This window comes from Canis lupus, chromosome 7 (genome assembly GCF_011100685.1).
Source record: "Canis lupus familiaris isolate Mischka breed German Shepherd chromosome 7, alternate assembly UU_Cfam_GSD_1.0, whole genome shotgun sequence".
Taxonomy (NCBI): domain Eukaryota; kingdom Metazoa; phylum Chordata; class Mammalia; order Carnivora; family Canidae; genus Canis; species Canis lupus.
Window position 1 is genome coordinate 41,712,467 of NC_049228.1, and position 23,266 is coordinate 41,735,732.

General features: G+C 56.5%; 1 protein-coding gene and 1 long non-coding RNA gene across 2 annotated transcripts; both read left to right on the forward strand.

Moving 5' to 3' along the window:
• Positions 1-13,511: 13,511 nt before the first annotated feature.
• On the forward strand, positions 13,512-14,013 carry LOC111096735. Its single transcript, XR_005362365.1, has 2 exons — positions 13,512-13,681; positions 13,798-14,013. It is a non-coding gene; the product is annotated as an uncharacterized LOC111096735 (long non-coding RNA).
• A 1,250-nt stretch (positions 14,014-15,263) lies between these two features.
• On the forward strand, positions 15,264-22,483 carry MEX3A (mex-3 RNA binding family member A). The gene is made up of 2 exons (XM_038543058.1): positions 15,264-15,717; positions 19,240-22,483. The coding sequence occupies exons 1-2, from the start codon at positions 15,264-15,266 to the stop codon at positions 20,343-20,345; spliced, it is 1,560 nt and encodes a 519-aa protein (XP_038398986.1). The 3' UTR covers positions 20,346-22,483.
• The last annotated feature ends 783 nt before the right edge of the window (positions 22,484-23,266 follow it).

Genomic DNA, 23,266 nt, shown 5'->3' on the forward strand with positions numbered 1-23,266 from the left:
GGGACAACTAGTCCAGGACCCCCATGAAGCAGATGGGTGCCCTCAAGGAGGTGGGAGGGCTGCCCCCCAGCCCCTTCATCCTCTATCCTCAGGCTGCCGAGGCTGAGCTTGGGAGTCACTGTGCACAATGGGGGTTCTGACACCCCTTCCAGGGCACAGGATGTGCGCTGCACATGGGATGGACACGCAGTAGATTTTCTTACCCACCTGCAGGCCTCTTTCTGGGGGTCGATGCGTTCTCACCCCCAGACACAGGCCCTCTGGAAACCCAGGTACAGAAGCAAGAGGGATGGACACAGAGAGGAAACTGCTGGGGCAGAAAGGAGGTTCCTGGAGCCCAGGCTCCCTGGTGCAGGTGGTCGTTCTCAAGGGTCAGAGAGTTGGCCAGAACGGCTGCAGGTCCCATGGGTCCACCCTGGAATGGGGCACATGAAGGGCTTTCACCCTGCAATTACAGCAGAGGACAGAATGGAGTTCCCCAGGAGAGACTTCTCTGTGCCTCCCCAGCCCCTGACAGTGACAGCATGGCTCACTGGAGAGGGGACACGGGTCCCAGGAAGTGCAGCAGCCCCAAAGCCTGGGCCCGGGTACCACAGCAGTTAAGGAGAGACCTCCAGATGGAGAACCAGGAACCCCTGGATGGCCAGGTCCTAGCTGGCAACCAGAAGGGTGTTGTTTCCCAAAGTCCCATTGGAAAATTTGAAAAATACACATGGAAACATGACTCACTGCCCCCTCCTCATGGCCCCCCTTCCCTAGTTTCTGTGATTTTTCTCCCAGGAGTTAATTCAAATCATATTCTCCCAGAAACCAGTTTAATGAGGGAGGGCAAAGAACAGGCTGAGGAAGCAGAGAGGTGCTGCAGGAGGGTCCTGGGAAGGGAGCGCAGCCAGGTGGGGGGAGGGGGGCACCTCCCACTGCGGAAGGCCTGGAATGGGATGGGAGCCATTCCCACCGGTAGCTGAACTGCCCTCCAGACAGGCCTGCCCCGACAGGGTGTCTCCGGGCCAGGGATTCCCTGTCGGCCCTGGGAAGGCCAGGGAAAGGGAGAGGCTGGCACCGGGCCCTTACCTCCAAGCATCCCCACTCCAGGAGTGGGCTCGCCATCCCCCCTCTGTGGGTACTAGATGGAGTTCTTCACATATCCTGGCCTCACGCCATCTCCCTTGGCCAGTGAGCCTTCACGGCCTGCGGACCCCACCTCTAGAATCTCTCCATTCTGGGTACCTGCTGGAGCCCCTGAGCCAGTCTCCCTGCCTCTGCCCTTGTCTATGAGACCCTTTCCTCTCCCCCAAATTACAGCCATCTTTCCAAAATGTAAACCTTGGCATGTTTCCACAAGACTTCAAACTAATAGCTCGGCCCCCCTGCATTGGGGATAAAGTCCAAATTCCGTGACCTGGGTTGTAAAAGCCCTCAGTGCCCTGGACATCCTGTCTTGCCCTCTAGATTCCAGCAATCCTGACCTCTCTGTTACTTCTAGGCTAACTTGCCTGAACCTTTGCTCTCTGACCAACTCCTCCTCACCCTCCAGGCTCAGCTGAAAGTATCACCAAGGCCAGGCCAGGTGTCCCCGCTAAGCCCCCAGCATCTCTTATTGCACATAACGACACTGTGTATGCCTGTGTCTCTCTTCTGTCATCAGGGGAATTCCTCGAGGAGAGGCTGGATCTGTATGCCCAGGCCTGGGGCACGCTGGGCGCTCCACCCGCACGTGAGCAGAGCAGCTCAACTTCCTGGCTCTTTCCACACACCCCACTCTTGTTTATGCACCCCATAGGCCGTCCTTCAGTGGAGCTCCGCCTCCGCCTTGGCAGCTAGCAGGCCTCTCTCCACACCAAGGCCAGCCCAGCCACTCCTGTTTACAGAGCACTCGCTGTGTCAGGGCCTGTTCTGGGTTCTTCCCATTCATTGGCCAATTTGATTCCAAGCAGGAGCTAACAAAAGACATTGGCCCAAGAACCTGACTTATCTGATGGCTCAGCGCCGCCCCCCCCATCCATCCAGGAGCTAATAATTCAGTAGTCACTGTGTGTAAAGAAGATGGGGTACATGCTAGGCCCTCAATGCATGTTTACTGCAGGAGGAACAATGTAATTGCCGACCTTTATGGCAGGCTCTATCACTAGTGAAACATTATCTCCAGGCAGCCCTGGGAGGTGGACACCGCCTGGTCATTATTCTCACTTTATAGAGGAGGACTCTGTCCGAGTGAGCAGGAGGGACTTGTTTCTCCCAGACTGGCCGGTGCTGCTCCTTGGGCAAGGGGGTGGGGAGGGGCGGGGGACTTCATTCAAGATTGTTTAGGAGTCTGGGCTGGGGGGACCCTTACATCCCATGGTCTCAAGCCTCACTGGGCATCAAAATCACTTGGGAGGAGGGCTTTCCAAACCACCAAGTCCAGAGTTTCAGATATTTTGATACCTTGATTGGTTTGGGGTGGGACCCAGGCATTTTTCAGTAAACACCGCTTGAGTCTGTCATGTTATAAATGAGAAAGCTGAGGTTTGGAATGGGGATGTTATTTTTTTTTTTTTTTTTTAAGATTTTATTTATTTGAGAGAGAGCACACAAGCAGCGGGAGGGACAGAGCGAAAAGCAGGCTCCCTGCTGAGCAAGGAGCCCAATGCAGGGCTGCATCCCAGGACCCTGGGACAATGACCTGAGCCAAAGGCAGTCGCTTAACCACTGAGCGACTCGAGTGCCTTTTTAAAAATAAAAAGGAAAATTTTTTTAATGGAATGGGGTTTTTTTTTTTAAAGATTTTATTTATTCATGAGAGACACAGGGGGGGAGAGAGAGAGACGCAGAGACACAGGCAAAAGGAGAAGCAGGTTCCATGCAGGGAGCCCGAAGCGGGACTCGATCCCCGGACTCCGGGATCACACCCTGGGCCGAAGGCAGGCACTAAATCACTGAGCCACCCAGGGATCCCAATGGAATGGGGATATTATAATAACAGCTAACACTGAGTGCTCTCGGCGCTAGGCCCTGTTCTAAGATGCACCTATGTGCTATTCACTCACTCCTCAGTGTTACTCTTCCAAGGACAAATGGTTATTATCAGCTCCATTTTATTTTATTTTAGTCTATTTTTTAAAGTTTTTATTTTGGGGGCACCTGAGTGGCTCAGTCATTTACACATCTGACTTCCACTCAGATCCTGCCTCAGTCTCCCTGCTGTAGTGGGGGGTGGGAGGAGGCAGAGGGGAATCTTCTCCCTCTCCCTCTGCCTCTTTCCCCCTTCTCCACTTGTGCTCTCTCTCTCTCTCTAATAAAATCTTAAAAAAAAAATTAAAAAGTAAAAGATTTTATTTTTAAGTAATCTCTACACCCAAAGTGAGGCTTGAACTTGTGACCCTGAGATCCAGAGTCACATACTCTAGCACTGAGCCAGCCTGGTGCCTGGCACCCCACTGGCTCCATTTCAAAGGTGAGAAAAAAAGTACAACAAACGGTCCAAGGTCGCATAACCAGTAAGTGGTGGAGCTGGAATTCAAACCCCAGAGACCTGGCTTCCAAGCCCATACTTCCAACCTTTTTTTTTTAATATTTTTTTTAATTTTTTATTTATTTATGATAGCCACAGAGAGAGAGAGAGAGGCGCAGAGACACAGGCAGAGGGAGAAGCAGGCTCCATGCACCGGGAGCCCGACGTGGGATTCGATCCCCGGTCTCCAGGATCGCGCCCTGGGCCAAAGGCAGGCGCCAAACCGCTGCGCCACCCAGGGATCCCCCATACTTCCAACCTTGACCCCATAGCTGTCCACCCCAAAGTTGCAGGGGTGGGTCCAGGCCCAGATCCCACATCTCTTTTGGGCAGAAAAATCAGCCCTGAGAATAGGGAAACTGAGGCCAGAGAAGCCACAATCCAGACGAGAGGCCTAAACTAAAGGTTCCTGGCCCTAGGCCCACAGGATCGGAAGGGGCTGTCGGTGAGGTAACTTCCCTAGGGGCTGCCTGCCTCCCCTCCTTCCATAAGGGGAGCCCTGACCCAGCCTGGCTGACGTGTCACCCTCCCTGTGCTAAGTGATGCAGCCTCCTAATTGCTGATCACAAGGAGGCAATTAAGTCCAATTAGGGAGGGAGAGCTAATTAGTGCTCAGTTTCCCACAGCCTCTGGGTACCCCCCAGGGTCTGCAGCAACCTGTTGTCCACCCCCACCCACCCCCAGCAGAGGGATTGCTGCTTCTATGGAACACAGCAAAAATTCCTTCCTTGCTCTCCCGCGGGTCAAGGGTGGGCACCTGGCTTCTCCCCGACCTCTGACTGCAGGGTAGCTCCTATCTCCCAGTCCCAGAGGACATGACTTGCCTTCCCTGACAGCCAAGAACATCCATGTCACCGTGTAATTCATAAGTACTTGCCTACCATCACATCCATCCTCCCTGAAACCCTGAAGGTAGGTTATCTGGGGGCTCAGAGAGGGTAAGCGATTAGCCCAAGATCACACAGTCCACAATGACCCCAGACGTTGACACTCCTGGCATACACACATGGTCTTTCTGATGATCTCACCTCCACCATTCCTGAGGTCACATGGTAGGTAGGTGGGGCATGAATTGTGCACATTCTTCTCACATGCTACACTCCCTAGGTTATCCCAACCAATCTGCTCTCTCCCTCTGTTCATCCGTCTACCTGACTCTGTTCTGAGAACCCAGTGCCCAGATTCAAGAATATTCTTCCTGGGATCACAGAATGTAGAGTCGGGAGTTAGGGATCTAGTTTTCTCTTCCACTAATTCACTCTGTGACCTTGGAAAAATTGCTCTCCTTCTACAGGCTTTGGTTTTCTCAATTTTCTTGTGTGTAAGACAAGAGGAGGGCTGGATTGGAAGAGTCCCAAGGCCCTACCCACCTCTGTCCCTTCCACTGCAGGGGAAGAGATGGGAAAGGCTGGGCTTCCCTCTTGCATGCCATCAGGACCTGGGGGTGGGAGGGGATACCCCTTTCATACTGAAATTGTGGGGGCCCATGGCTTATCAATAATGAAACTGGCCTGCCAGCAACAGAGAGATGGGAACTCCCAGGTGCTAGCAGGGGCGGAGAGCAGGGGATAGGAGCAGATATGACACATCCCCCCCACACAGTCTCTCTCTCCTGCCCCCAGGACCAGGGGACAGGGAAAGTGATGGGGGACACTGCCTGGACCAGACTTGGAGACTGTTTTCTTGGGCTTCCGGATGCCCAGGCTGTGGCCCACTCAGGCCTCCCTCCCTATCAGTGCTGGGCTCACACAGGGCAGGGCAGGCAGGGAGGCAGAGGGAGATGGAGGGCCCCTTCTCATCTCATCCTGGATCTTAGCCACACACAATCTGTTGTGCCTCTGTTCTCCTTTTTCTTTCTGGGTCTTCACATGCATAGTCAGAGTCAGACTAGGCTGGGTTCTAATGTTGGCTCTGCCACTTGTGTCCTACCCATGTCACCATGGCCAGGGTGACTGTCTCCTCTTCTATAAAATGGAGTAGTAGTAATTCCAGAGGGCCAGTGGGGCAATCAGTGAGATGGGTGAGTGCAGTGAGGAGCAGGGGGCTGCCCCTGGTTGGGAGGGGCTCACTTCCCCATCTGGAGGGCGGGCAGGCAGGTGTCTGGCAGAGCGCAAGCTCTGGGTGGCACCTGGGAGAGCGTGTGCTGAGCACTGAAAAGGAGCCACAGGCATCCGGACTGGTGGCAGCACCCAGGCCCTCTGAAACCTCCTCCTTCCTGTGGTGAATCACTGCTCACAGGCCTGGGGACCCAGGAATCCCCAGCTTGCCACAAACACAACCATTGCCATAGAAACCGGGCCTCCCCTTCCTCTCACTGATTGATTTCACCGCATTGTCCCCTCACTGTGTCTGGTTCCTGGATCTCCGCTTCTGACTCACTGAATGGCCTCCCGCTTCATGTCCCCGCTCCGGGGTGGGTGCCCTGACCCCCTCAGCCAGACTCCTTGCCCCGGCAGCCCTCACTCCCTTCCCATCAACTTAGGCTGGGCACCTGTAGGGAAACATCTGTCCCTGAGAGTCACTGCAGGACTGGCCCCTCCTGCCCCGCTGGGACCACTTGGCCCGGGCAGGGAGGTGGCCAGGGGCAGAGCCCCGCGGGCACGGGCGCCACCTGCTGGCCTCATGACGGGTGGGTGTGTCTGGGCCCGTGGGGTGGGGGGTGGGGATCCTCCCAGGACAGCCAGTCTCCCCTCCTTCACCTAGTTCACCACCTGCGCCCCAAAGGGCTGGTGCCCTCGTGGAACAAGCAGAGACATTGCGAGGAGTGCCTTGACGGGGCAGCTCAGGATGCCAGGGGGCACAGAACCGGGCACCACAGCCAGCCTGCAGTTCTGGAACAGGCCTCCCAGAGGAAGTAATGCCGAAGGTGAGGCCTGAACATTTATTAAACACTTGCTGTGCACACAACACCAGTGAGTTTACATGCCTCTTCCCACTGATCACACAACAATCCCGACAGGTAATTGCTGCTATTATCTTCATTTTATAGATGGGGAAACAGATTCAGAGAGACGGAATTTGCAGAAGGCCCACAGGTGGTAGGATAGCCACACCCAGGCTTCTGCTGGGTACAGCTGCACACAAGTGTGTGAGACAGGAGGGACTGCAGGACCGGAAACTGCAGGCCCACAGCTCTAGAGGACAGGTGCACAAAGGAGCGGAAAAAGGAGAAGGCAGGGAGAGAGTGAAGAGTTAGGAGAAGGAGGGCAGATGGCAGGGTCAGAGGTCACACAAGAGGGAAACAGACTGGACCTGGCCCCACTTGGAGGCAATAAGGACGCTGGAATCATGAGTGCTGTGGAGGCACTCTGGCCCCAGCCAGCCCGCCTACCAGTCCACCAGTGCCCCCGTTCCAGCAAAATCAGCCACCGCGAGAGGATTTCTACACCATGGGCACTGGCAGTTGCCACACACCTAGGCTCTTTCTCCTCTGGCTTATTAGACATGTATAAGCACATCATTGTTCTACATGCTCTTGCCCCTACTTTACAGAAAAGGGAACTGGGCCCAAAGATGGAGGTTGATTTGTTCAGTACCATAAAGTAATGTTCTTCCTTTTATTCACTCATTCACTCAACAAATCTTTACCAGGGGTGCAAGGCTCTGGAGAGACACTTCCCGGCCTAGGGGTGGGGGTTCTGTCCTGCGGCCTCCAGAACAAGTAAAAGGGCTTCAAGTTAACTAGGTGATGATGGAGGGGTAAGGACTGGGTGCCATAGCAAGCCCAGGAGGAACACTGATGTGGTCAGTGTGGTCAGGAAGGCGTCTTAGAGAGCATGACCCCTGAGCTCAGCTCGGAAGGATGAATGGCAGATAGCCAAGAAGAGTGGGGGAGAGGGCTCAAGACACAGAAGACAGCAGCCATGAAGGCCTCGGAGGTGGACAGGGTTGGCAGGAGTGCACGACCCAGGTACATCTGGCACTCTCAGCCTACCACATGTGAGACTTCCTTCACCAGCAGTGGCTGAGAGGGTTACATGCTTAGAGGTCCCTTCTGAGCCAGCAGTCAGCACTCACACCAGAGTCAGGGCCATTACTGAGTTCCAGACTAGATGCTAGATGGGAGGAACCAGTGAAAGTCCATGCCAAGCCTATGCAGACAGTACCCCCTTAGAGATGAGATGAGGGAGGGCAGTGAGGGTCCCAGCATGGCATAGGTGGGGAGGAGAGAGGGATAGAGCTGGGTGTGGAGGGTGGTAGGTAAGATGGACAAGTTGAATATTTCGTGGGGTTGGCGGGGTGGAGGGAAGTATGAACAAGCACGCCCAGCCTCCAAACAGCAGATGTTGACTGAGCATCTACTGTGTGCCGTGTGCCAGGGCCCTGGGCCTGGAGCTTGGGAACAGAAGTGTGCTAGATCCAGTCCCTGGGATCAAGGAGCGCCCAGGAGACTGGGAAGACAGAAGCGTAAAAAGATGGTTGTAACACAGGGTAGTGAATGATAAGGGACCCCCAATGGGCAAGGGAGGTTCCCCAGGGAAACTGATATTGAGATTGAGTCTTGCAAGATGAGCCAGCATTAGGCAGGTGAAGGTCAAGGGAACCACAGCTGGGAGTTGCTTGAAGCCCTGAAAGAAGGCCCCTGTGGCTGGAGCAGAGTGCGAGGAAGGGCAGAGCCAGATGGACAGGTGGGCAGGGCCAGAACTGAAGGTCATTCTAAACCACACTCAGGAGTTTGGTCTCAAATCTAATGGCAACAAGGAGCTAATGCAGGGTTTTAAGAAGGGGAATTTCATGACCAGATTCATTTTTAAAGTGATCTCTCTGGCCACAGTGTGGAGAATGGATGGAAGAGGGTGTGCTGAGATGGGGCAGGAGTGTAGGAGGGAGAGTAGAGAGGCGGCTGCAGGCTGGAGATGGTGTCAGCTTCATCAGGAGGGCACCAGCACGGGCAGGAAGTGATGGGTTTGGGAAACATCCAGAGGTATAGCTGGGAGGGCTGGTGGATGGCCTGGATGGGAGGAGGCTAGGGGAAGGCAGGAATCACAGCCTGCTCCAGATTCCCAGTTTGAACCACAGGGTGGGAGGTGATGCCTGGTGCGGTGGGGGTGGGGGAGCAGGTGCCGCTGCAGACCCTGTACCCACAGCCCAAGGCTCCTGTTTCCCCCATGGGGGCTGAGGGAGGAAGGTGGGACAGAGGATGAGGACGGGGGTGAAGGGGGCAGGAGAAGAGGGAACAAGTTGCTACCTCATGCCTTCCTACCCCACATCCTGCTTTATTTATCTTCATAGGGACCATGGCAACCAGAAACTACATTATGTCCTTGTGTCCCGTCTCCCCCCACCCCCAACCCCAGAACATGGGCTCCGAGAGAGCACCAGCAGATCCTGTTTAGTGCGAATCTCCAGTGCCGAGAACAGCACCTGACACAGCAAGTGTTCACATAGGCTAATTAGATAGAAACAGTTGACTCCTTACTAGGCTCGCATTACTATTGCTGTTGCCTTTCAGACCCAGGTCAGTTGGCGTCTAATGTCGGTTTCCTTGGCCTGTTCCTTGAACAGTGTTTCACAGGAACTCGGGAGGGCAGTTGGACACGAAGCCAGCTTTAAGCAGTGAGAGGGGGCTCAGGATGCCTGGAGCAGCTGGTGCAACCATGGGCATGCCCAACCTCCGCCACCTGGGCTTTCTCCTTGAGTCAGGAATAGACTGGTCTCCCGTATGTTGGATGCCCCACCAGCAAAGGGCAAGATGGGAGCTCAGGTGACACTTGAGGAGGCAGGGCTGGGCATGGAGCTGTGGCAGGCAGGGAGGAAACATCTGGGCCCCTGTCCAGTCCAGGCTGGAGCCGCTCCCAGCGGTCGGCCTGCAGCGCCACCTCGTGGTCAAAGTTCAAAGTTGCGTGTCCTCCCCCTGTGCCCTGATCCTCAGCATCCAGGCAAGCTAGCCACCTGCCCAGCTAGCAGGCCTCCCTGGGCACCTCTGGCACCAGCCTCCAGCCGTCCCTCCAGTTATCTCCCTAAAGATTAACCTCACTGATATTCCAGGGCTTCCAGATCCACTTCATCCCAGAAGCCTCTCCAAACCGCTCCAGTTTCAGTGACCGCTCCCTGCCTCCAGGCACTCAGTGGGTGTCACCGTTTTCCCTCCAGGGTCCCAAGCTCTGGAGTCAGATAGAACTAGCTTCCAGCACCAGAGGATCTGTTGACCAGCTGTATGACCTGAGCTAGTTACTTAACCTCTCTGAGCCATAGGTCCCTAAAATTAAGCAGAGCTGGCATCTCCAGCCTCACAGAGTTGTAAAGAGGATTCAGTGAAATCAAGTCTGTAGAGGCCGAGAAGAGAGCCTGGCAGTCAACAGACACTCAAGAAATGGTGAGTCCCTTCCAGCCCCTCTCTTTCTGACTTCCCCTTCCCTTTCCTAAAAAAAGACAGCATGATGGAACAGAAGAAGACACAAGACAGTCATAGGTCCTGGGACGCCTGGGTGGCTCAGCTGTTTCAGCATCTGCCTTCAGCTCGGGGTGTGATCCTAGAGTCCCAGGATCTAGTCCCGCATCAGGCTCCCTGCATGGAGCCTGCTTCTCCCTCTGCCTGTATCTCTGCCTCTCTCTCTCTGTATGCCTCTCATGAATAAATAAACAAAAATATTAAAAAAAAAAAAAGACAGTCATAGGTCCTGGGTTCTCCTTCTCTGTAAAGTGAGGCCATTAGATAATTGATGTTCGAGTACTCATTCATTCATTCATTCATTCATTCAACTTCTATGTCATTCCACCTATGACATTCTCTGCAACAAGCACGTGGTTTATATCCGCTAATTCACCCGTGCGGGATTGTGTCCTAAGCACAGTATCCCCTGTTGGCATCTAGGTCTGTGCCTGGCATGGAAAGGGCGCTGGGGAAAGTCCCTCCCAGGCAACCTGACAAGGGCACGTTTACGGCTTCCCCCTCCCTGCCCCAAGAGAGCCCGAAACCAGAGCTGGCGCCACTGGGAGAGGAATCTGGGGACCAACTGTCACAGCTCCAGTATCACCCACCTCCCGGACGCCAGGGTCCGCCCTGAGTCTCAGAGGGGCCCTGTCAGCCAGCTGTCCTAGGGGGACCCTAGCTCCACTCCAGCCCCTCTGAGCTGTTTTCCCTAGAGAAATCATAGAGTGCAGGGAACCTGGTGAGGGTGGTGTTGGAGCGGGCCCAGGGGAAGGGCAGAGGCGTCTGTCCAGGTCCAAACCTTGGATCTGGCCTCAGAGTCCTTGGAGACCAGTCCAGAACAGCAGGAGGACCTGTAGTGGCCTCCTCACTTCTCTCTGTGGCCCTCCAAGTCCCAAAGACCGTTTTGCCCTCAGGCTTAATCCTATTGGGCTGTGTTCTCTGGGTCACATAGTCTAGTTTCTGTGTCTTGCTGAGGACAGAGATCACATCTGATATTTCTTTTGTGTGTCCTAAAGAATTTTACTTAATACATTCTCATTGATTGAAATTAATGAGTTAGTGGGTTCCAGCAACAGAGAGAAAACTGGCTGCATTCTCAGCAGGAAACATGGTGTTTAGATAGCAAGGTGGACTTCCCATAGGGCACTGTATTCAGGAGAGAAAAGGGAGCCCCCATAACACATGGGAGAAGAGACCCTGCTGGCCCACACAGATGGAGAGGAGAGGAGAGGAGAGGAGAGGAAGAAGGCTATGACCTCTGTTAGGGGGCCAGTCAGCTCTGTGGGGCAGCTCCTGGGGGCTCTGAATAGAGCATGGGAGGGTCAAGTGCTAGGTGTGGGCCCCATCCCTTGGTACTTGCATAGATGGTGATAAAGAGTGCTCAGGTTTGCTCAGAAAAGGGACACAGCTGCACACACAGACAGGCGCAGTCTGGAGCAGCCACCCAGTTCCTGTCCTGCAGCCTCCACGTGAACCCTGGGCTGCCTTCCCTGCCTGTGTTCTGCAGTCAGGCCTGTGTGGAGACACAGACACGCACACACGCACACACAGATACACCTGCAAATAGATGCACACTGCACATACAGCCAACGCAACAGCTCCACAGAGTCCTTTGTTCCTCGGGCCTGAGGCTAGGAGCCTGGCCCGCATGTGCACCCGTGCGCCAGAGACATAGACTTTGCCTGCATTCCAGTACTCGACAGGAATTATTTTTGGAATTATCTGCTGGTGGTTTGGGATAATCTTTTCCCTGCAAGGCTAGATCTAGAACTGGCTTCCAGAGCCTCGGGGTGGGTCATAGTCTCCTTCACTACGTGGCACACCCTAAGAGCTCAAAAGGAAGTAGTCAGCCGAGAGAATGAATGAATGAAAATTATTGAGGATCACAATCCAGCTCAAGTCCTGCAACAAGAAACCAGCCAGGAGCCAGGGCCAGAACACCAACACTGATGGAACACCTAGGAGTACTCAGGCGCTGTGCTAGGGGCTCATTTTTCCATTTCAGAGATGAGGAAATCGAGGCTCAGCAGGAAATGATCATCCAAAGGGTAGAACTGGCAAGCAGCATGTTTGCCTCCAGAGGCCTGCTTCTCTCTCAGACACCATGAAGCTTAGAATATGCAGTGAGGTCAACACACCCTTACTGAGCTTCTGCTCTGGGCAGGACTGTGTGCCGGGCAGTGGGGGGCCAGATGGTGGGCAATGACAAAGAGGAGAGATAGTCCTGTCCTCTGAGTCCCTGAGTGGAGGAATATGCCACCTACGTAACTCTCTGGTCATAAGGCAGACAGTGGGGGGCTGGGGGGTGGGCACCGCTGTCTCCTTCCAAGCAAAAGTGTTTAGCTAAGGCCCTCAGCCTTAATTCTGGATTGGGCAGGCAGATGGAAGGAGGAAGAGGAGGGCCCTTGAGCGGAAACCTAGCTTGGCCAACACAAGTGTCAGCGGAGGGGAGTCCCTTGAACAAAGGAGGCCATCGGCCTCTGGGGGGAGCCCAGGAAGGACTCATCAAAAGCCAGCCCCATAGAACTGGGCTCCTCTGGGTGCCCACCCTTGGGCTCCTCAGCCAGCTGGGCAGCCAGGGAGTCCCCACTGTTGATGGACATACCCCATACAGTGTGCATGTTCACCCACGCCATGGACCCAAGTCCACTCTCACACACACACACACACACACACACACACACCATGCCTCCAGGGGCACACCTTCACATTTGCCTCTCCCACCTTGGGTATTTGTCTGGAGCCTCAGCAGGACCCTAAGGATGGACACATGGTGCAGAAACACACCCCAGGGGCTGATGTCTTTGTTGGTTCTGTGAGGTGGGTCCAGCAGGACCTCCGCCTTCCCTAGCCCACTCCGTAGTCTACCCCTTCCCATTCAGCAGTTGTCCTCTCCCCAACACACACACACTTGTTTGGGTCCTTTGTTTTCCACCCTGGCCAAATCCCCAAGGCTTCTTCGGTCATTAACCTCCTGCTTTAATTAGCTTACTGGAGAGGAAAGTGGGAAACAGGACAAATTCAGGGGTGGGTATCAAGGGGGAATCTCATTTCAATGGGGATGGGAAGGCTCAGACGAGCTGGTGACAAAAATGCCTGGCACACAATAAGTCCTATGCAACTGTTTGCTATTTCTATCAAGGTGAAAAACAGTCATCTGGTCCACAGAGCAGGAGCCCGCGCCCAGCTGGGGAGAGCTCCGTAATTCCCAGGGGCACAGGTCCACCAATCCATGTCTCTGGGGCAGCAGGAGAGGGCACAAGAGCCCATCTCTCCGCTTCCTCTCCCACTCAAGCCATAAAGCTTGTTGTTAATGTTGTGTTAAATCTCCAATGGGGGGGGGGGCACCCCTGCCCCGCTCTGGGGTCCTCCGGGGGTTCCTTGCCATGGCTCCCTTCCCTCTAGATGTCCTGCTGAGTGGGAGCAAAAGTCCTGCAGTGTGCCAAGCCCTTGTGAGATCCTCCACTCTGGCCCCCACTCTCCCATGGGTGTCCACATCCACTCTTTCCAAGAAGCGACTTAGGGAACTGGGCTTCAAAGCTCAGCCCCCACAGCCTCACAGTGCCAGCTCTGTGAGGTCATCTCATGTTTCCTGCCTCCAGGCACTTTACCTCACAAACCAGTTCAGATTTTTGGTTTCCAAGGCACTCCAGAAAAGGACACCTTACTACTGTGGCTCACCCACCCATTCTTATAAAATTATTTTGGGAAGTTCTTAAAGCCCACCCTCAAGGCCTCAAGCTGCAGTGCCACCCTCTCTCCTCTTGGGAAAGGCCCAGAGATAAAAAGGGTGACAAAAGAAATGCTGGAGATACGGGGTAAGGGGAGGAGAAAAGATTGCAAGATGCTTCGACTTCCCTGAAGTCCCTCTAGAAGTACCCAACTGTCCAATTCATGCCTTAAAAACTTATTTTTACTTTCACCAAATGTCCAGAGTCCAAAGGAGCTGAATTAACGGGCTTTGCGGGGAGAGGCGGGTGAAGCCAAGTGCAATGATGGTGAAGGCCAGAGAACAAATTACCCCCAAGGCGTGTGTGGACGGCCAGGGCCTGAAGGAAGTTTGGTCCCCAGTCGACCCGGGCCCTCCTCCCTCCTCCTGTCGCTCCCCGAGATCTGGGCTCTCCCCCGAAACTGTGAAGTCACATCTTGCTTTAAGACTCCCACTGCCTCCCCGCCCGGCCCTCCACCCGCCCATCCTCCGCGGCCCGCCGCCTCCCCTGGCCGCTCGGAAGGACGAGAACTAACTCACCTCCCAGTCGGTGCAGCTCAGATCTCCGAGACTGGGGGGCGGGAGAGTATGGGGGCGGCTGGCCGCTCGGGGGAGGGAGCGGACCCCGTCTTTGGCCGGCGGGTCCCGCCCTCCAGCCCCGCAGCCCATCCTGGCCTCCACCGCGCGCACTGCCCGGCGGCGCCCGCATCGCGCTGCGGGCTTTGTCTGCTCTGTGGAGAGGGCGTCCCCGCGGCCCGCAGCCGGGACGACTCCGGGGAGGGAGGGGCGGGGAGGCAGCGCGCTGGGAGGGGGCGAGGCGGGGAGGGGGCCGCGGCCACCCAGCCGGGCGGCTCCCGCCCCCTCGCCCCCTCATTACCATAAGAAAGGGGGGACCCCGGGCAGGCCAGGACAGGGAGGGGGGTGGGGGCGAAAGCGGGCGCGGTGGTGGGGGGAGCCCGTCTGGGGAGGGGGCGCTCGGTTAGCCTTTTCCAACCCGCTCCGTTTCCGTCCCCCGCGCCCGCCCCTCGGAGAAATTAGGGACCTCGCCTTCCACCCCGCCCCCAGCTCGGCCTCGGAGCAGGGCTAGAGACCCAAGGCACGTCCCCATCCTCCGCCGGGCGCGGAGCCCGAGCCCGCACCCCCGAGGGCGGGAAACTACAACTCCCGGCATGCCCCAGGCGCCCCCGCGGCCCCCCCCCCCCCCGCCCGCAGTTCCATGCTGCTCCATCCAGTTCATTTAAAACAAAAGAGTTTGAGCGCTGGAAGGGGCTGGGCTCGACTGGGGGCCACTGGGCGCCGCTCCCGGACCAGGGCTCGGTGCGGGAGCCTGAGGGGGGCGTCTGGACGGCGGGGTCTAGGACCGCCCGGGTCCTAGGCGGGAGGGGTGGGGGCAGAGATCCCGCAGCCCCCCGCCCCCCGTCACCCCCGGAGCGGAGAGGAGAGCTGCTTCCTCGGTTTTGCTTCTCTTTCCCCCCACCCCCACCCCGGGGGCTGGGGCGAGGGGAGTCGGGTTACAGGGTGTTTGGGGAGGGGGGCTTAGGGGGAGGGTCTATCTTTCTATCTCGCTTTCTTCCCCCCTCCCCAGTTCTTTGTTCCCCCCTCCCCACACGCCCCCCTCCTCTCCCCTCCCCTCCTCTCCTCTTTTCCCTTCCACCACCTCTCTCCCTCTCTCCCCCAGCTTTTGTTTCGCCATGCCTAGTCTAGTGGTATCTGGAATAATGGAAAGAAATGGGGGCTTTGGAGAACTAGGATGTTTCGGGGGAAGCGCTAAGGACCGAGGGCTGCTGGAAGACGAGCGCGCCCTTCAGCTGGCTCTCGATCAACTCTGCCTCCTGGGTTTGGGGGAGCCCCCCGCCCCCACGGCGGGCGAGGACGGGGGAGGTGGGGGGGGCGGCGCCCCCGCGCAGCCAGCCGCCCCCCCGCAACCGGCCCCGCCGCCGCCGCCCGCGGCGCCCCCGGCCGCCCCGCCGGCGGCCCCCGCGGCGCAGACGCCCCAGCCCCCCACCGCCCCCAAAGGGGCCAGCGACGCCAAGCTCTGCGCTCTCTACAAAGAGGCCGAGCTGCGCCTGAAGGGCAGCAGCAACACCACCGAGTGTGTCCCCGTGCCCACCTCCGAGCACGTGGCCGAGATCGTGGGCAGGCAAGGTAAGCGGGCGCCGGGACCGCGGAGAGGGACTGGAGTGGGGGGCACCCCATCCCAGCACGGAAAGTTCATTTCCTCTCTCCTTGCCCGCCTCTGGCTCTGTCCCTTCCCTACAAAGGGGGACCCGCCCCCTACCCCGATTTCCAAGTGCCACAAAGTTCCCTGCTACCCCCAGCCGGGACTGTTCTTCAGATCCTTCCTTCCCTAGGGCTCTGCTTTTAGACAAAGAAATATCCCCTCCTAGAGAGAGGGAAAGGGAGGGGATCCTTCTCCCAATCCTGGGAGGCTGTCCGGAGGGGATGTCCACTCCTAGCCAGAAAAGCTGGTAGAATGTGCAGAGTTACTCAGAAGCCCCTGCTCCGGGATCTGTTAGTGGGTTGGGGAGGGGGCACCCCTGGGACCCCCTACAGCTGGAGTTACAGACTTTGGGGGAGACCTGGCTCCGGAAGCTAGACTGAGTATCTGTCTCTTTGTTGGGCTGAGTGCAGGAATGGAAGGGGGTGTGGCTCATGGGAGGGTCCCAGCCCAGGGGAGAGGTGGGGAGGGGGGCTGCTGGGAGGAGGGAGTCCTGTGGTCACCCACACACCAAAGTTGAACGGTGGTGGGGTTTTGGAAGGGGTGCCTCCAACGAAGTGCCACGTCCTGGCATGGACCTGTTCTCCTCCCTCTCAGGCTTTTGTTCTGGGCTGGCCACGGCCAGGGGCCAGAGGCCTGGAGAGGGGTCTCTGGTAGTGTGAGAGTAGGACAGGGCAGGAGGGGCCGTGCTGGGGGGGTGAGGAGCCTTCACGTGGAGGTTTGCTTAGAGGGCGTGTGTTTGGGTGTGTTGTTGGGGTGGGGGGTGTAGAATTAATCCAATGTAGTGTGTCTGATACCACACCCTCCTCTGCTCCAGCATCCCTGGGCGGATGGGGGTGGGTATGTTGGTGAGGGTCCAGATTGAGCAGACGGGATCTTGGGGACCCTTCCCTCTCCCAGCTTCCCAAAGGGGAGTGGGGGGGAGGGATTTGGAAATTGCAAGGGGGCTGGGCTGGGGAGGTATGGGGTGGGGGAGGAGCAGGGGAGGAGCTGTCCCACAGTGGGGAACAATAGAGAAGCTGCATTCCGGCTGGGAGTGAGGGAGGAGGCCTGCTGCTGGCCGGGGGAAAGAGGGGAGGCAAGCCAGGGGGGGCCCCTACAGCACACCCCACCTCATCTACCCGAAGTGCTTGGGGGTTGGGGGCATTTTGCGGGGAGATCCAGAATGGAGGAGGGGAAGATGCCACTCCCCTGCACAGCCCTCATCCCCCTGGGGCGCTCCATCTCTTGAGATTTCTGGTTCAAAAAGTTGGATTTCCTCTTGTTGCCAGAAACTAGGGACCCAGAGCCCTGGAATTGGGTGGGGACACCGATATCTTTTCAGGGGTGTGGGGGTGGGACTTGGGAGGCCCCAGGATTTCATGGAGTCATTCTTCTGCCTCTCAGCAGGTGGGCCTGTCTCTCATACAAGTGGGGCATTTCTCCTATTTGGAGAAGAGAAGCCTCCCCCGGGTCCTTAAGTACAGGGAAGTCCGCCCTCTCATCTAACCTCCCTCCCCCGCTGCAGTGCCAACATGCCTCTTTCTGACCTCTACAAAGGTGAAGCCCGTGGTCCTCCCTCTCAGAGATGCTTCTCCAGAGTTCCATACCCCAGGATGAGGCCCACCCGTTCCGTACCTCTGGGACCCTAGCTTTTCTTCTTCTCCTGCCTGGCCTGTCTGCCTCACCCCAACCCCCACCCCCACAGATGCCCAGCTCTCTCTTAAGTTTATGGGATCCAGAACTTAGAGCCAGTCCCCAGGTGCTGACCAGGCTATATGAGCAGAAGTTGTAGGAGAGGGAATCACTGCTGCTCATTCCTCTGTGCCTCACACATAGGACAAACATTGACTGACATTAAAGCAGCAAGGATGTGGGCTTGACAACAGGTAGAACTTCTCAACTGCCAAGAGGTCTGAAGACAAAAAGGGAGGAGCAAATTCTCCTTCCTGAGGTCTCTTGAAGGTGAGGAGCACTGCTTCCAACCCACTCCATCCTCTCACCTGCCAATCTGGTGGGATTGGAGAAGAAGCCATATGGAGTGAAGCAAGGAGAGGAAGCCAGTGAGAACTTCCCTCAGGCCTGTGGCTGGAGGGCTGGGGCAGAGTCAGAAAGCTCTGACTGCTGGCCTTGGTTTGGAGGCGGGAGAGGGCCTGGGGTGGTGGGATGAGAAAGGGTACAGTGAGTACGTACCTGGAGAAGGGTGTGAATGTGTCTACATGTGCAGGGGGGCAAAAGTTGTGGGCGTGCAGAGGAATGTGCCTGCTGAGGGCCGTGGATGATGGAGGTGGGAGAGTAGTGTGTGATGGGTTAGAACACGGGCTATCCATGTGTGTGTGTGCATGCGCATGCACCCTGGGGTTGCACCACAAATATTGTTGAGATAATGGCACCCAGTGCATCATGGCTCTTAGGTCCATGTATGTGCAAACTCACACATGTGATGTGTGGCATGTGTGCTTTGAGAAAGCTCCTGAGCCCGGCTGTGTGGGAAGCTGGTAGCAGGGAGAGGGAACGGAGGGAGGCCCAGCCGTCGGAGGTCTGCAGCCTTGAGAGATGCTGTAGCAGTGCCAGCCTCCCTGACTCCTCTCCTCCCTTCTCCGTCTTTGTTTCTCTTTGTCTCGGCTTTCCTCTTTCCCTTCCTGCCTCTCCCTGCAGTGTCCCAGCTGTAACCCACTCCTGCTTCAGAGCACCAGCGTGGGTCCCTCCCCTCGTCAGCCCCCAGCCCAGCTCAGCTGCACCCCCCTCTGGAGCCAGGGTGGTGGGAGTGTCCATGGGGGTCAGGTGCTATACCTCACACATCAGTATTTGCATCTTCATACTTCTTCCCTCTCGAGACTCTAATTCTCAGACCTTTCCGGGTCTCCCACATTCTGCCAGTTTCTGCAAACTTGCTATGAATTTGGGGACTTCTGAGAGACACTAATGGGTGGAAGCCATGGGGGGTGGGTCATAGATCATACAGCAAATGGGTGTCAGGGGTCCCTGAGTAGACTGGAGGACACTCTGCATGAATGCAGGTCAAGTCAGGGTTAGGTTGTGGGGTCCAGTACTTTGGGGTTCTATGTTAAGATCAAGGTCAGTGACAGACGTTGGTGGAAGGAGGGGTGTATGATGAAGTGATCTGGAAGTTTGCGAGCCGCCAGGACCCAGTACAGAAATTGAGGTAACAGCACAAGGCTGGGAGAAGGTCATAGGTTTGAGGTAAGCGGCTTGTCTGGGAGGGTCAGTGATAATTTTCTGGCTTCAAGGAATGATTGGTTTAGGAGGGCCCTGAACGGAACCGGGGAAAGGCTGAAATCTGTGGAAATCTGTGGCTGACGTTGGGGAGATCTGAGATATGCAAGTGACTATCGTGGAGCCACCATCCAGGAGCCGGCCGCTCCTTGAGTGGGGAGCAGGGGCGGAATGGCCCCAGCGCAGACCTTTCTGGCCTGTGAGCTCCCTTCTCTCTCCCTCCCCCATCCCAGGCTGCAAGATTAAGGCTCTGCGGGCCAAGACCAACACGTACATCAAGACCCCGGTGCGAGGCGAGGAGCCCGTGTTCATGGTGACTGGGAGGCGGGAGGACGTGGCCACAGCCCGACGGGAAATCATCTCGGCAGCAGAGCACTTCTCCATGATCCGCGCCTCCCGCAACAAGTCAGGCGCTGCCTTCGGCGTGGCGCCTGCCCTGCCTGGCCAGGTGACCATTCGCGTTCGGGTGCCCTACCGCGTGGTGGGGCTGGTGGTGGGCCCCAAGGGCGCGACCATCAAGCGCATCCAGCAGCAGACCAACACGTACATCATCACGCCAAGCCGCGACCGCGACCCGGTGTTTGAGATCACGGGGGCCCCGGGGAACGTGGAGCGCGCGCGCGAGGAGATCGAGACGCACATTGCAGTGCGCACGGGCAAGATCCTCGAGTACAACAACGAGAACGACTTCCTGGCGGGGAGCCCCGAAGCCGGCCTGGACAGCCGCTACTCCGAGGCCTGGCGCGTGCACCCGCCAGGCTGCAAGCCGCTCTCCACCTTCCGCCAGAACAGTCTGGGATGCATCGGCGAGTGCGCCGTGGACTCAGGCTTCGAGGCCCCGCGTCTGGGAGAGCAGGGCAGCGACTTCGGCTACAGCGGCTACCTGTTCCCCGGCTACGGTGTGGGCAAGCAAGACGTGTACTACAGCGTGGCGGAGACCAGCCCCCCGCTCTGGGCGGGCCAGGAGAACGCCACGCCCACCTCGGTGCTCTTCTCCTCTGCCTCCTCGTCTTCGTCGTCCTCCGCCAAGGCCCGCGCCGCGCCGCCGGGGGCGCACCGCTCTCCGGCCGCCTCTGCAGGGCCGGAACTGGCCGCCCTGCCCAGACGCCCGCCCGGAGAGCCGCTACAGGGCTTCTCCAAACTGGGGGGCGGCCTGCGGAGCCCTGGCGGCGGGCGGGACTGCATGGTGTGCTTCGAGAGCGAGGTGACTGCGGCGCTGGTGCCCTGCGGACACAACCTGTTCTGCATGGAGTGTGCAGTACGCATCTGCGAGAGGACGGACCCGGAGTGTCCCGTCTGCCACATCACAGCCACGCAAGCCATCAGAATATTCTCCTAAGTCCCCTGCCCCTGGCCTCCGGGGTCCCTCCCCAGGGGCCTGCCCTGGATCTGTTTTCCACGGGGTGGGGGTGGGGTTTGGAAATCAGTGATCGAAGGGGCAAGGTGCTTAGAGATACTCGCTCCATGGGGAGGTGGAGGGGAGGCGACGGTGGCTGGGGGGGGGGGTGGGCCGCCTGGAGAGCCTCTAGTTGCCCCATCCTGGAAAGGAGGGAAGGGAGCCAGGCAGGAAGTTTTACTAGAGTTACAACTCTGATACCTCAACACACCCTTCAATCTGGAAGCAGCTACGAGAAACTTTTGTTTTGCCAGAGGTGGCCGTTAAGGCGTCCTGACCCCCTCTGTCTAACCCCATCTCTGTCACACTACCCCTTCCTCTGCAGAGGGGGAATCACCATCCATATCTAGAGGTGCTCTGTCCAACCCTCCAGCCCTTGCTGGCCCTGGCCTTTGACCTCTTCACATGACCCTTTAGACCCTCCACTGAGAAATCCAGTTTGGGAATCTGCTCCTGGATTTCCAGTGGCATAAGGGTGTTGGGGCCCTTCCAGAAGTCTGCACAGATTCTCTGGGGTGGGGGGGCATGTCAATCCACAAGGGACTCAGTGTTCATCTCCCCACAGAGCTGGGTGCAGGGATCCGGAGAGTGAGCCCCTCTCTGCCCCGCCCACCCCTGCCCCCGCTCCTCACCATCTTTCCTCCTGTTGGGCTCTCTCCTCTTCCTTCTTCTCTTTCCGTCAGCTGTCCTCTTTGCTTCCCCCTGATGGCTGTGGCTCCCAGCCCTGCCCTCCTCAGTCTCTTTCCTCCCTCTCCCCCTCCCCCTGCCCCTTCTAGTGCAGCTTTGGGTTCACCACCCACCTGGGAAGACCTAGGGGAGAAGAGCATTTGGATGGACCCCTCCTTAATTCCTCTTCTAGCATCTGGAGGCCCTCCCCACTCCTCCAAAGAAACACCCTGAATTTCTTGATGGAATGTATCCCCAATCTCAGTGAAAGCTTGAGGAGGGGACAAATGCGGGGGGTACATTAAGGGTCAAACATCTGCCTCTCCCATCCTTGGGCACTGTATTTAGGGAACAGTTCTTGGGCTGGAACTTCTGGCGGTGGAATCGGAGAGTCAGGCTAGTGTGTGCTGTGCAGGGAGGAGCCTGAGGCAGGTAGAGAGGCTGGTGGACCTAGGGTCTGCCCCTCCCATGCAGCTCCCACACCCAGCCGCCCCCCTCTCCGGACCTGACCTGAACCCCTATTAGCGAGCAAATCATGAAGTCTCTGTCCCCCCCATTGTGGCTGAGGAGAGAGGCTGGGTCTTCAGAGGGCGCTGGGCCACAGAACAGGCGGGATTGGGGTGCAGTATGGTCCTGTACTGCTAACAGGCCTAGCACCACCCCTCCACTGCTTCCCTAAGGCTCACTGGGGCTGCCACCAGCCTCCCACCCTCCTGGTTCCGCGGGCGGGCCGGGAGCAGGTGGGGGATGGGAGTCCCTGGGGGTCCCAGGAGATTCTTGTATATAGTGGAGTGGACTTTTCTAGCTGATCTGTGAGCACTCTTGCTTGGAAGTCCCATTCTATCTGATGGAGAGGGGGTGCAGGGATGGAGGTTCGGAGGGGGATTTCCTCCTCTCCTTCCTCCTGTTGTGAATTCACCCACCTCTCCTCGGCCTACCCCTCCACACCACCAGCCAGGGAGGGGAGAGGAAGGAGGTCACAGTCAGGAAAGTGGCCTGTGACAACTTCCCTCCTTCCCGCCAATGTGAGCCATCCTGAGATGTCTGTACAATAGAAACCAAACCAAATGGGCGCCCTCCGGTCGCTGAGGGGGGTGGGGAGGGGGGTGGGAAGAAGGGATGTCTGTCTGTCGATCCCCCTCCCCCTCTCCACTTCTTACCCACAAAGGCAGAAGACTGTTACGCTAGGGGGCTCAGAAAATTCAGTCCCACCCTTACGAATCGAATCGAGCCAAACCTAGAAACCAACGCAAAACACACATAGTGAAAGACAAAACAGAGGAGAGAAAGAGCGTGAGAGGGAGCGAGATAGGCGACCAACACAGAGGAGACAAAACAAAAATAGCAAAAAAAAAAAAAAAAAGCAGTTCTTTATAATTTAATATTCTATTTTAATAAAGGCGTTTATTACCGTATAAATGTAGCAAAGAACCTGGGCTAATATGAAAAAAAAAGACTTTTTATTAGGTAATTTATTATATGAAAAGGATATTTTATTTTATGATAAAGTGATCCTTAAAAAAAATAAAAAAACTTTAGAAGGTTTAGAATATATGTAGGGAGAGAAGAAGAAAAAAATACATTTGTATTCAGAGTTAAATCTTAAAAAAAAAAAAGTGTTTTTAATATATGTTCGGGTTTACGTTCCTTTTTTCCCCCACTTTTTTTTGGGGAGGAATGTCATTTGCTTTTCGTGGGGAGCATCCTGGGATGTGTGGTGGAGACAGGGGGGCTGGGGGAACCTGGTCCCTCTGGGGCCCCGCTAGTAGATTGGATTTCACTCCATGGGCCCCCTCCCCGCTCCCCTCCCCCTCGGGGGAGCCGGCAGAGCCAAACAAAGAAAGGGATTAAGGAGAAAGGAAGACGCTTGGACTGAGGATCCTGGGCTGCCCCCCCTTCCCCTGCCCTGTCCCAGGGGCAAGTGAGGAGGGGAAGTCCAGAACTGAGGCCTAGAGGCCTGTGGGAACCCTCAGAGAGGTGCGAGAAATAGTTTTGTTTTGTTTTGTTTTGTTTAACCAAAAATGAGAGAGAGAAAGAGAAGAAAAAGAAAGACCGAGGGGTTTAAAAGAAAAAAATACTACAAAATAATAATTATTAATAATAATAATAATTCAAATTTATTTCATATAATCCTAGAGAAAAAGAAAGAATTACTAGTTACTTAGTAGACGATATTCAGATAGCTTAAAGTTTAGTAG